This window comes from Aspergillus affinis (assembly GCF_023601865.1).
Source record: "Aspergillus affinis strain CMG 70 chromosome Unknown NODE_24_length_322487_cov_87_188170, whole genome shotgun sequence".
NCBI lineage: Eukaryota > Fungi > Ascomycota > Eurotiomycetes > Eurotiales > Aspergillaceae > Aspergillus > Aspergillus affinis.
Window position 1 is genome coordinate 265,481 of NW_026515805.1, and position 12,590 is coordinate 278,070.

General features: G+C 48.2%; 2 protein-coding genes across 2 annotated transcripts; one reads left to right on the forward strand and one right to left on the reverse strand.

The window, feature by feature from the left end:
- Window positions 1–9,064: 9,064 nt before the first annotated feature.
- Window positions 9,065–9,464, forward strand: KD926_005126 (LITAF-like zinc ribbon domain-containing protein; the record flags this gene model as incomplete). The annotated part of the gene is made up of 2 exons (XM_053098417.1): window positions 9,065–9,092; window positions 9,157–9,464. The coding sequence occupies 2 exons, from the start codon at window positions 9,065–9,067 to the stop codon at window positions 9,462–9,464; spliced, it is 336 nt and encodes a 111-aa protein (XP_052957777.1).
- Window positions 9,465–9,975: 511 nt separating this feature from the next.
- Window positions 9,976–10,935, reverse strand: KD926_005127 (EGFR-like transmembrane domain-containing protein; the record flags this gene model as incomplete). The annotated part of the gene is made up of 1 exon (XM_053098418.1): window positions 9,976–10,935. The coding sequence occupies one exon, from the start codon at window positions 10,933–10,935 to the stop codon at window positions 9,976–9,978; it is 960 nt and encodes a 319-aa protein (XP_052957778.1).
- Window positions 10,936–12,590: the final 1,655 nt, after the last annotated feature.

Here is a 12,590-nt window from a genome sequence, read left to right on the forward strand (position 1 = left end):
TTTGAAATTTCTGCTGTTTGTTTGTGTTACTGTCGGGGAGTCAGAATGGGAGTTGCGATAGCGGTTAATATACGGAGGAGAGCATGGTGGGTGTGGCTTCGCTGCGAAGGCCGAGGTGGGATGTGCTCGGAGTTGCGCCGAGGTCGACGAGGGGGTCGGATAGACTGAATCGGCCACGAACGGTCAACTTTGGACATACTCAGGCGGATTTGCATAAAGATAGCTCCATTCCCCTCGGGTAGGAACTCTGCTTTCACCTTTCCTTTTGTCTTCTCGTTTTGCCTGTGTCCAATTTCCTTTGTCTTCGCGCATCTCATACATACTCCCCTGCCCTTCTTTCTTCTTATATAGAATCCATTTCTCTTCTTCCATATATTGAAGTATTGATTTACTTCGTCTCCCTGATGATGTTGAAGTAATTCTTCATGTCCAAAGAACCAAAACCATGGAATTAATCGCCCAACATTCGATGATCAGGGAACTAATTCAAGTCCCTATTCCACTCGATGCTTTATATTCGCGGTAGAAGACCCGGACTTTATGATGCGGTTCCTCCATTATCGCACTCCACGCTCAATCTAATCCGCCGTGTGACCTTCCTATTTGCGAAGGCGCTTCGCAGCCGGAACAGGGACAGGCACATATCGGAGATGGATTGGCACTTATCGGGGAAATTGTCCCCTTTCGATCGCCGTGACCACTGTTCAGCCAGGCGAGACAGTTGTAGAAGTCAATACATTGACTCGAGGTTTGTTATGAACGGTGGATTTGTCAACTTTATGTCTCTTCGTGAGTCAAGTTTCGAGGGTGACCTTTGTCCCACACTTTTCATCCCACATATTCTTTCTTTTACCGAGTTCTTCCAACATGATGACAATGGAGGAGTAGGTTTACCCAAATCATGTGCATGGATGAATGGAACTGACGTTGTGATCTCATCTACCAGAATCATGCTGTATCGAGCGAATGCCACTCCCAAGATGAAAACAGATACCAAGACAGGATCGATGTCGATTTTACCGGCTTCTACGAGGTATGTCACGCAAACCTTTCATCAGTGCACTGTTAACAAATGGTTAGTATATACACACACTTCGGAAAGTTATCGACCAATGGCCTAGTGACGGAAGTAAGTTTACATCAACTCGTGTGCTTAAATTAATGAAACTGATTTTGACATCTCATGCACCAGAATCATAGTCTGTTGATATGCGAGATACAATTCCCATTGTAAAACTGGATGGCCAGCCCGGATCGATGGGAGTTGTACAGGATCCTACGAGGTGTGTTATGCAAGCCTTTCATCAGTGCATTGCTAACAAATGGTCAATATATCCATACACTTAGCGGCGCGATCTTCCCCAAAACGTCATGGTGAAGAGTTGCGCATGTGCCGCTATCCTCCATACCGATAAAATGCAACGGTACCAGCTGTCGTTCGCAACCTTGCATTTGAAAAGACGAACGGAGATGAGTTTTTTGGAAACAGCTTTTCGAAGAATGCTGCAAGAGCCACGGGCTCGCATCCCTGGTGATCTCCGAGAGATGATGGAGATACTCAACGACATGATTCTGGAGAACAGAAAGGACGCCCAGGACACACTCGCTAAGGTCGCTGAGATTCAAACCCTCCATAAAATCAAGGGGTTCAAAATAGCGACAACAGTCATCTTCAACCAAGGCGGTACCCAGGGGCTGTCTTCTTTTGTCCTTTCTTCATGAACCTATCAGTTCCCCAAGCCCCCGACGAACTGTTTTGTGTCGACAGGATCGTATCTTTCTGCTTCAGTTTGATTCTCTCAGCCCACGTTGCATTTGACTGTTGTCTTGGCTGAACCGATGGCCCTCAGACTGGATTGTAAAGGAGGTAGTTATGTGGTTGTCATTGATCATTGATTTGAAAAGTATATACTGGCGGATGGACAAATCAGTACGACTTTGCTGTCTGGATATTGAGTACAGGATGGCGGAAAACGTTGCGAAAATGGTGTCTAGGTACTATATGGTACCCTCAACCGCGACTGACAGCCCGGAGCTCTGCAAAAAAGTACTCCTTTTCAACAACATCTTTTCGCACAGTAAATTCGACTCCAGTAAGTTTGTTGGCTCTGGTCCCGAAATGATGGATTTGCTTGAATTTCTCGCGGAGGCTGCAAAAGGCGGCATTGAAGCCTGGGAAACTCGGGAAGATTGAGAAAGGATGCCCGTGACGGAAGAATCGTGCCTGGGCTTGATTAAAAAAGGCGGCTTCAAACAGGACCCGAATATGTTGATCTCTTCGTTCAAGGCACACCGGAGACCGACAGACCGAACACTCTCACACTCCCGGGATGGCGTGTGGTGCGATATTGAAGCGCGACTTTCAGAAAGGGTGGGCCAACCTGAAAAGATGCTGATCTTGGCGAACGGTCTCGCCACATGGTACATCACAACCGGCAGTAGGCTCTATTCGATCCAATCGACCAGAAGAAACTGACAGTCATCCTGTTTAGACACTCGATCATCATTTCCTCAAGTTCTGTGCTAAAATCATACACCAAGGTGTTAGGGTTGAAATCGACTTGAACGAGCCTATCGGGGCCAAGCATACCGTGGAAAAGGAGGATATGTGAAGACCACACGTTCCTCGAGGTTTCACACGTTCCTCGAGGTTCATACTTCAATCGAGCCTATCGTTAAGGTCCCCTTCTGAAGCCTACGTGCTCAAATCAGGACATATTTTCAGTATAATTGTCCGGCTCTTTCAGTCTCGCCAAAAAATATGCGGACCATTGTACACCCAGGTTATCCATCCGAGGTGGAGACCGTGCAATGGGTACCAGAGTACCAAATCTCATGGCCCATTGTGTAAGAGCCACTGTCTTGGGGGGTGTGATGATGCATTCATTGTTGAGTGCGTCATTCCTGGGCCTGTCCATCCATCGAATCACTTCACCTTCACGGTCAGGTGAAACCATGCAGCGTGAAGATTTCCCGACTTGTCGTTTGCCTACTATGAGCTGCAATTTCAACGAGACGCCATCTCACGACACTGCAGGCTTGCTTTTCAAGAAATTCGATCATTCCGCCATCTGACCGAAAGACACGCTGAGAAGGCAGCGATGCCTTCTTGCCCGGTCGCAAATGGGTTACAACCTGAGCGCGGATGTCGAAAGTTGCGTGGCTACAATAGCAGAACTCGCGGAAGTGGCACTGCGCTGTCTTCCGCGCAAGCGCACGTATTCTGAACAAGTCAATGGTGGCCAGAAAGACACCAAGATACTTTCTTCAGCGAATATTGACTTCGTCATATCACCCGACCATATTCAGTTGATCAACGCTGCGGGACGCCCCCGTTGCATTTGCCAAATGTCGCCGCAAGGAGCATTGCCAGCTGCTAGATTGACATATCTTGCCTGTGATTGCTGCGTGCTATGAGACTAGAGCTGTACATCCAAGGGCGCCATTCAAGCTTTGACGAATTGCTGAGAGAAAACGAATCCCGGACGCATTAACAGCCTTGGAATCTCCTCCCTAAATCTCTTCTCTAACTTGATTTCATCAGATCTGTTTGTCCCGATCAGCTCCCAAACAGTTTCCTACAATTTCTGCAGGGTCACTAGATACTATTTCGAGTTCGAAGACAAAGATGACAGGAGAGGCCGATGCCTTTGCTGTCGGCTCGTCATGGACAAAGCAAGATGTGCGCTCGCAGCACCCTTATGTCTCATACATCTTATCGGTCACCCTATCATCAACCGAGAAAGCAACGGCAGTGTCCATGCATTCAATCCAGGAAAGAATTGTCTATGACAAAGCAGGACCCATCTCATGCCCATGCACAGAGTCAATAGACAAACGTATTCCCACCAAGGAGGTCAGAGACCTTTCCTCGGGACAAATCAAAGCGTCGATCTCGGTTATTGGGATCGAATTTGAGACCGAATGCTTTTCGCATGTCAATGAGACGATCTGGAATTCCAGCAGGTATGAGCTGGTCAATTCATACAGTTAGCCGTATTGAAGACTGACAACCCCGAGTAGGTTACGCGGCATCCACCTTCGTGTATGATCGGCTTTGGATAGATGTCGAGTTCAGGACGATCATCAAATAAATCCGGATGGAAGGTCTGGATCCAACTTATGGTTGATTTGCCTTTTTAATTGCATGAGCAGCAATTATCGAAGAGATTTTGGGGCATAGTTTCTTTGGAAGTTTCCTTTTCCCAGTCGCGCTTCATAAAATTAAGATACTCATCCGGATCTGACCGGAGTGCTCATATTCATCAATTGGCAGCTGGCTTACTCCTCTCAACGCCATCGGTGAAAAAGAACCAGATGACTCGATTATCTGGTGGAGGACGGCGTCTTCAAATGAAGATACCATTATGGTTTCTGCTGTCCGAAGAAACTTTATGCGAGCCCGGGGGAAATTCCTGTCACAGGCCATCTGCCAATGTCTCCATTTCGAAAAGGCGCGCCTCTAGCCCGGTCACTTCTCAAGAGGACAATCATACTCGCCTCCTATGATCCTCCGAGGAGGATATATCGGGTGGATGTGGAAATTTCAGGGACGCTCGTTCATATCTCACGACTGTCACCTGGCTCAGAGCTCAAATTACGGCTCCTTCCAAGAAAGCTTCATCCCCTGATACAAGTGGCGATACACATGATATTTTGCACCACGAAACCGACGAATTGAACGAGCCCCCAGTTCTACGGTATTATGGCACAAATCTGCTAGCACCGCCGAACTCGTCTTGTGTGTTCCTGGGAGGCGAAGCGTCCAGATCGACCTCTTCCCAATTAGCATCATAGGATTGCCCGTCACCACCTTTCCGTGTCTCTCTCTACACCACGACTCTACACAAAGAACATAAGAAACGAGGGGAAAACAACAGAAGACTGATTCTTTATATGGCTTTGGGCAATATTAAGTATGGCATTTTCACGTGTTCATGTCCACTGAAAGGAGATATCATCATAATTCTTGCTGTGGAGTATTTTGCCGCGCAACATCTTTCGGCTTCTTACTGGGCAACCATCCCACCTACCTCAGCACAGGAGAATTTCGAAAGTCGCATGAATCGCTCGGGCAGAAATCAGGTCAAAGCTGCAAGTTTTGGGTCGCTCTTCCTTCCGGGCCATCAGAGCTCCAGTGAAGGCCTATGTATGGTCGACCACCTCCATTACCTGATAAGTGCACTGTGGCCTGTTTAACACCACGTTATGTTCTGAAAAGTCGGCATTCATTTCGTACGATCGCCGAATTACCCAGCATCCTCCAGACGATCTGCGATCGAGACCCGTGGGAGAAAATTCTCTGCTCAACTAGAAGAAGCACAGCCACAATACGAGTGCCCTCTTGACTGTGCGATCGCGGCCAAAGAATCGGTGCTCTCGGCGAACGTCTGGACAAAGTCAATCGTTGACCAGAAAATACACCTCCCCCATCGGTTTTTGATTCTCTCATTCGGAACACTATACGGGCATCGGCGGGTTGGGATGTCCGTTCGTTCATTCTTGCGACCAAGCAGCAACTCATTCAGCCCAAGAATATTTGGGGGTTTGCTACCTGGGCTTACCTTCTTTATCGCTTAACCCGTCTTGTCTCGATCCTCATATCAACTTGCGTTCCATTTCATATCTTGACCCACACTTTCAAAAGCTGGTGGGCAAATTATCATTCCACGAACAAATTTCACTACAGTTCCCTCAGCCTGCGCATAATTACCGTGTTGTGAGAAAATGTCACTCAGGTAGCAGGGGTACTCCGACCGGAGCAATATTGCGTGTGTCGGAAACGGAATGCAGCACGCATTTCGAAAGCTTCAGCAATTCTCCTTAATCGAAAGATTCCTACCCAGAATACCGACAGAGGATCTGGAACAACGCTTCCAAGTACCCACATCTAGCCCGGAGCTTGGAGGATAACCAGACGTAAGGTGGTTTGGGTGCTCCGTGCGTGGAGTGAGTAAAATTATGGCCTTGGCTGATGATTCAACATGATGCTCTACTCTTTTTACTTTTATGTGCAAGAGGGTACCGACAAAGACAAACTGTGGACAACCTTCAAAACTAAGGTCTTTATGGTGCATGTTCTCCTGGTTTTCTGTTTTCTTTCTTTTTTTGACACATCTCTGTTCTTGGCTCCGATCACAGACAATCACCTTTTGCTGATTCATATGATGATGATATATGAGCTGTCAAAATATGAGGGGTACAAATTTCCCTCACGGATATATTTTGGCCGGTCTTTGTTTGATGGGAGTATCATTGGTGACTGCTCTGCATAGGAGGATATAGGCGGAGGTTGAACGTCACCTGGACGAGACTATGGATGGGGACAAGGCCTGCACCCTCCATCTCCTTTAGATATTCGTTTTTGAGACGGAATCGTTGAATTCCAGCAATCAATATGGTTGCCCTGAACCTACGTTTCTACATAGTTGATACAATTAGATGCAGTAATTCGAAAATGACCACCAAGTTTGCCTCCGCAACGTGGAGAATGTCTACCGTAGGAAGGGCCGATCCTCCCTCGGACTGTGGTGAATGATCGAGTGAATGAGTCCCCAGACACCCACTTGGCACCTTCTGCTTTCCTTTTTCTCACTTCTCCCCCACCTTCTTTCATTCCTCTTCACCCATCCTTCCCCCCCTTTCTCTCCTCCCAGGCTCTGGTTTCCTGTTGTCATCAACCACCCTGAAAGAACCAAAATGCCACTCTCAGGCAATCGCAATGCTATTACTAGATCCATTCTTAAGGATCCTACCCAGCGAAGAAATCTGTCATCTGACTGATTCTCGCCAAAGCATCCGGGTGCCAAAAAAGGTATGAAAACAAACATTCTCATCCCACCACGCACACAGCCGACTTACTAAATCTATTGTCTCGATTAAACAGCAAAAAGCAAAGCAACGACACATGGCTGCAGCCTGAGAATGAAAATACCTTGTGCCAGGCTTCATCTGGCATTTTCTGCCTTGGCACCCGAATGCTTTGGCGAAAATCATTCGCATTGGGAGAATATTGGTGAGCTTAGACCCCACCGATCTTCCTGTCACGGAACCCATGAACACGACCTAATACTGATCCTTTGTCTGTCTTTCTGGATTAGTCGGGCATTTGTCCCTCCATGATGCCCCTGGCGCATCCGGGTGTCAGGGTAGGAAGCGCCTTGACACCCGGATGCTTTGGCGAAAATCATTCGGATTGGGAAGCCTTTGGTGAGTTTAGACCTGACCGATTTCCCTGTCTCGGGATTTTTGAAAGCGATCTAATACTGATATTTTGGTTGCCTTTCTGAATTAGTCGGGCATTTGTCCCTCCATGAACGGGCCGCGTAGTCACTGCGCTACTTTATCTCCCAAGTTGATGATGGAGGCACAGACAGCTCCTGTCATTATGCACTGCGAGGCAATATATTGTCAACTTCAAACCCTGCACTCACTGTAGGCGGTTCCAAGATGCTATTACAGTAATCTCAACCATTGGGGTTGCAGGGTTTGCTGGTTGAAGGAAAGGGCTGAAGGGGAATGTTAGGAGCTAAGGTGGTATGGGCTCTTGCTCTCACTGTCGCTGGCTGGTCGGCCTCTGCTGTGGTCAGTGAGACGAGGATTTTCACTGCACAGGTAAGTGAGTCTGTCTTCTCATACTTGAATACCCAATTCTTTGCGACTGTTGCTGATCGAAAGTTAGTAGACTGAGGGCATAGATCAGCTCAATACTGCTGCCCTTGACGCCTCTTGATGATCTTGCACAGAGGAAAACCGCTTAAACAAAATAGAAAGCTTAAGCTCGCTCTCGGGGCTCCTTGGTGAACTCCTTTAACAAGAATAATTTATCTCGACTATCAAGAAATTTCGCATCGCGCCGCCTAGAGTCGGCTTCGAAGTATTTCCATCGGACCGGGAAGGTGCATTTTCTTACTTACCATTGTGTTTGCTGTATCTCAGACACAGAGAGGGGGAGGGAAGGCAGAGAAAGAAAGAGGGAAATTAAATTTACTGAGATCTTACAAACTCCGAGAATTTCCCACAAGGCTAAAACTTCCACCAGTCTTCCACGGAGGTGGGCATGCAAAGCAGCGTGGTGTCTCTTTCACAACTCATTAGAGCCTCTGAACGCTTATCAGGGCCCCAAATTCTTGTCAGGGACTTAGTTTTCAATCTCATATCGCAGTTGGATTCATCGCTCTTGGAGGTTCACTGCGATAATGAAAATGAGAGCCGAATGAGCCACGAATCTCTCTGATAATATTGATCTACTGGCAAAAGGCGAAGATTACTAGCTGTTACCGGTTAGCCGACACGGGGCTAGTAAGCACCTAATGGAATCCTGCTCTCTCTGATATCCAAGTGAATTAAAATTAAGGAAATTTGAATATAGGCCAGCCAAGCCCCTGAACCTTGCAAAGTGCAATTCCCACGTAATTCTAGGGCTCTACGAACTGAATCATCCGGGCGCATTGCAACGTGAAAACTGAACGGGCGATAATGAACATCACCTCGCGAGATGCCACTCCCTAAGGAAGCGATCGACGCGCCCTACGGCTCAACGGACGAAACATCGTGGCTCTGTCGCAGCCCTGGGGGCCAAAAAGCTCCACCTCCAGGGCGGAGCTCGTGAGAGCCTCGTGTGAAACTCTTACTGTTGGGATTAAGGCTTCCTTGGCATGTCTATCAGCGGAGGTGATCCCCGTCCCTGACTGTTTCCAAGCCTTCTATGACTGGCTGCGCGATGCCATTAGATCATGGCTCGTGTGGCGAGACGATATTATTGGATACTATCGCGGATTCAGAGATGAGACCCACGGGGCCATGGATTTCGAGGGTCTGGGGCTGTGGTCGTGGCACGGTGACAATGACACAAGAAATTTAATCTTACGGATAGGGGTGTCGTCAAATTGCCCTTGGGTATAAATATCCCTTGTCGTCCGTGTTGCTTGCTTTGTCTGGCCGATAGTCGTATACGCATATACTTCTCACCCCCTTTGTCTGTCCTCGGATTCCCTATTGTCAATCCATACTATACGATTACCGACCGACCTTCTAAGGCAACAAAAAAGTCGAATTCATCAAAATGTCCAACGACGAAAAAGTCTGCTCTAGTACGTCTTACCTCCCAGTCAGCTCGGTTCAATGCTTTGCCATTCTAACATACCATCTCTACAGCCCCGGCTCCTCCCCTCTACGAAGAACAACCCCGCTCCCAACCTGAATTCCAACAACCAACTCTTATCCACCCACCAACCGCACACATGGCTCCTCCTATGAAGCCCCCAGTCTGGCAGCCCGGCATGCCACACCCGAGTGGTTACAACACGTCCTCTCCGCTCCACACACTCCAACGGGGACCAGCCCCGGTTGATTGTCCAGTCTGCAGCCATCGCGAAATGACGCGCGTGGAGGCCGAATCGGGAAATACAACGCAGTATGTTAATACACTGGGACCGAGAGAATTTGATCAGAAGATTGGCTAACGATGAAAAAGTGGTTGGGCGGCCGTCATCTGTTGCTGCTTCTGTCTAGGATGCATTCCCTATCTGATTTCGTCGCTGAAAGACGTCAATCATTTCTGTGGGAAGTGCGGAACTATGCTGGCGACGCACCATGCCAGTGGGAGGACCGAAGTGCATCAGACGGTGAGGCAGTGAGGAATACGGTTTTTGTTCACTATGGGCTGGGAGTTGAAGGTGTCGAGAGGGGTTTATGTGCGTGTGATACCATTTGATTAATTTTATTGGGTGTTTTTATGGATATGATGGGCTCTCAAGTTAGATCGAGATGACCATAATGTGATTGCACTTCTAAGGAGTTTAGCTGACCGAAAATAAGTAAGACCTGAAAGGAAGGGGAGACAGAAGATCAACAAGAATATTATCAAACAAGATGCTATCCAAGTTAGACATTACATATAAGAAGCAAAAGAGGCCTATACGCCACCCGCCCGACGCTCAACATACACACAACCCAACAGAGAAAGTCCAGTAACTATTCTTTTGCGATCGAACTCGACCGCTTCACATATCCCGCCCCATCCATCTCCATCAACTGTCTCGAATTACTCAATTCCACGCCTCCCATTTCCCCCGGCAACTCAACCGGCAGGCCCGTACCAGGGGGACGATACACGTGAGCACCGTCTGCATATCTCGACGTCCCGTCAGACGAGGGCACCAATGTCGTCGCCTCCGTCATTTGAGGGCCGTTCGATGAGCCCGTTACACCGCCATGCGAATAATCATATCCAGAACCAGAGCGAGGATCCGCGCTCATTGCCTGCGGCGCTGTATCTGATGCCATGACTGTGCCAGATTCATCAACCGATGGAGGTTTCTGTCGTCCCCAGAGGAAAAATATCGTCGCGAGGACGGTAACACCCGCTATGGCGCCTATCACGATCCCTGCGATCGCGCCGCCCGACAAGGACCCTGAACTCGAATCATCGTCGGAATCCGCATCGCTCGTCGATGTCGGTGTCGGTGTCGAGACCCCCGTCCTCGTCGCGGAGCTAGAGCCCTTAGTCGCGCTACCCTGCGCATCCTTTGCCGTCGTCGTCGTCGTCGTCCCCGTCTCAGTGGAAGAACTCGTACTGGTACTAGTACTCCTCGTCTCGGTGATAAACTCCTTCTGTGCATCCTTCGGCATCACATACACATCATACGCGGAAAGATTCCTCGACGCATCTCTCCGCCACCGCGTGTGCTCGCATTCCCACCCGATCATGTTCTCGCATGTCGCTTCGCCCCAGATCCGAAGACACCAGGCGCCTTCGGGATCCCAGGAGAACTCCTCGCCTTTTTCGTGGTAGATGCGGACGCATTTCGCGGGTTTGGATTCGTGGATGACGTTCGGGCCGGATTCGTTGCGCCAGACGAAGGTCCAGGTGTGTGCGATTTTGGTCAAGAGGAGGATTGTGAGGAGGGAGATGGTGAGTGGTGGAGGGGTCATGTTGGAAATCGTGGTGCGGATATAGATAGGGGGCGCAGGTGGAGGCGCAGGTGCGCAGATGGGGGAGAGTGAAAGGACGACGTCGAGGTGCCACTCTGCATGAATTGAATGCCGGGAGATATGAGAGAAAAAGTGGAGAATGGCAGGTCATGACAATATATTCTATTAGATTGACCCAGCCTCGTCAGGCTCAGGGGAAGAGGAATGGGAAATGGGCCCCAGACGCAGGAGTCATTGCGGGCTACACAATCATCCATGATGTCTTCCCCTGTCAGAGTCGAAGCGAAGCCAGAAAGTCGTATTAATCCTAGGCCTTAGTCAATGTTCTATTTCCAGAAAAGGAACAAGTTGCGGGTCAAAAGGGTACAGAGGACTCTGATATACCAGGGCAAAAGCGGATCTCATTGGCCTGGCTCATGGCCCGAGCCTTGTCGGGAAAAGGCGAGTGGGGAGGAGGGACTGGGGAAAATCTGATTGTTGATCTAAATCTCTGGGCCCTGCAGGATGGAACATCGCGCGAGGAACTGATTGGTGGTGGGTGGGTGAATACGAGGAGGACGGGATTTAGCTTCTTGGTTTCTCACTTGAGAGTTGGGGTCGTTGCTTAAGATCTTCTGGGGCCGTTTGCGAATATGTTTGTTTTAGACGTAGGATCGACTATCGCGTGCTTCGTGAGGGGATTTTGGGACTATCATGTATTGTCTTGACGTTGGCAATATATTCTGGGAGAGGCAACATCTAGGATGCGATAAATAAGACCGGATCCTGGGGACTCTTTATCTACTTAAATAACTCGTAGAATGATGTGGCCTGGAAGGAGCATCAAGGACCTTTCTTGGGGGTTCTTGAGCATTAATTTACCAAACTAGTGTATGACAGGCTTCTATTGAACGACGACAAGAATTTTAAAATGATCAATAGAGAGAGTAATCATAAGTATGTGCTCCCAATCTCGTGGTAAGTTAATGTCGAATAAAACACCAAAGCGAGAGAAGAAAAATCAAAATACAACCCTGTCATCTCATCCAGTCTCTGGCTACAACAATAATCATGCAGTGGAGGCTGTGGTTCGCTGTATTAGAAACCCAGCGATACAGGAAGCTGATTTGGAATATTCAGCAACATAGTCCTATATTCACCAGAGAACTCTCAATAACACCAAGTCGCCGGCGATCATATCCCTAGCCACTCCCGATTCAAGGGATGGAGTAGGGGATTGGACGCCGCATAAACGAGACAATTGCTTAATATTGGAAAGGCTAGAATCTAATGTTAAAGTAGATCGGATAGATCTTGTGCGTGCATCACGATCGTTGATGTTCTCCATAATTTTCTAGTCTTTTATTGTTATCGTATCTGGAGAGGCCTGGTGTAAGGCTGGTGCAATTAAAATTTCAATCTATTTACATGGTAATATGAAATTGAGTCAGTTGCAATGGCCGTGACCTGGGATCTTACTTTGATGGAGATAAACTGGAATATCCACGTATAGTTAAAAAGACGCTTTGAATTGAAGGCCAAATTTCGCAGATGAATGGAACAGATGGATCTAATAACAGAACAGCAAGAAATGCAGTGCAGAAAAAAAAAAAAAAAAAAAAACATCGTGACGGGCTTACCAGCCCCTTGATTCAACTTCAACCCCTAGATTGTCT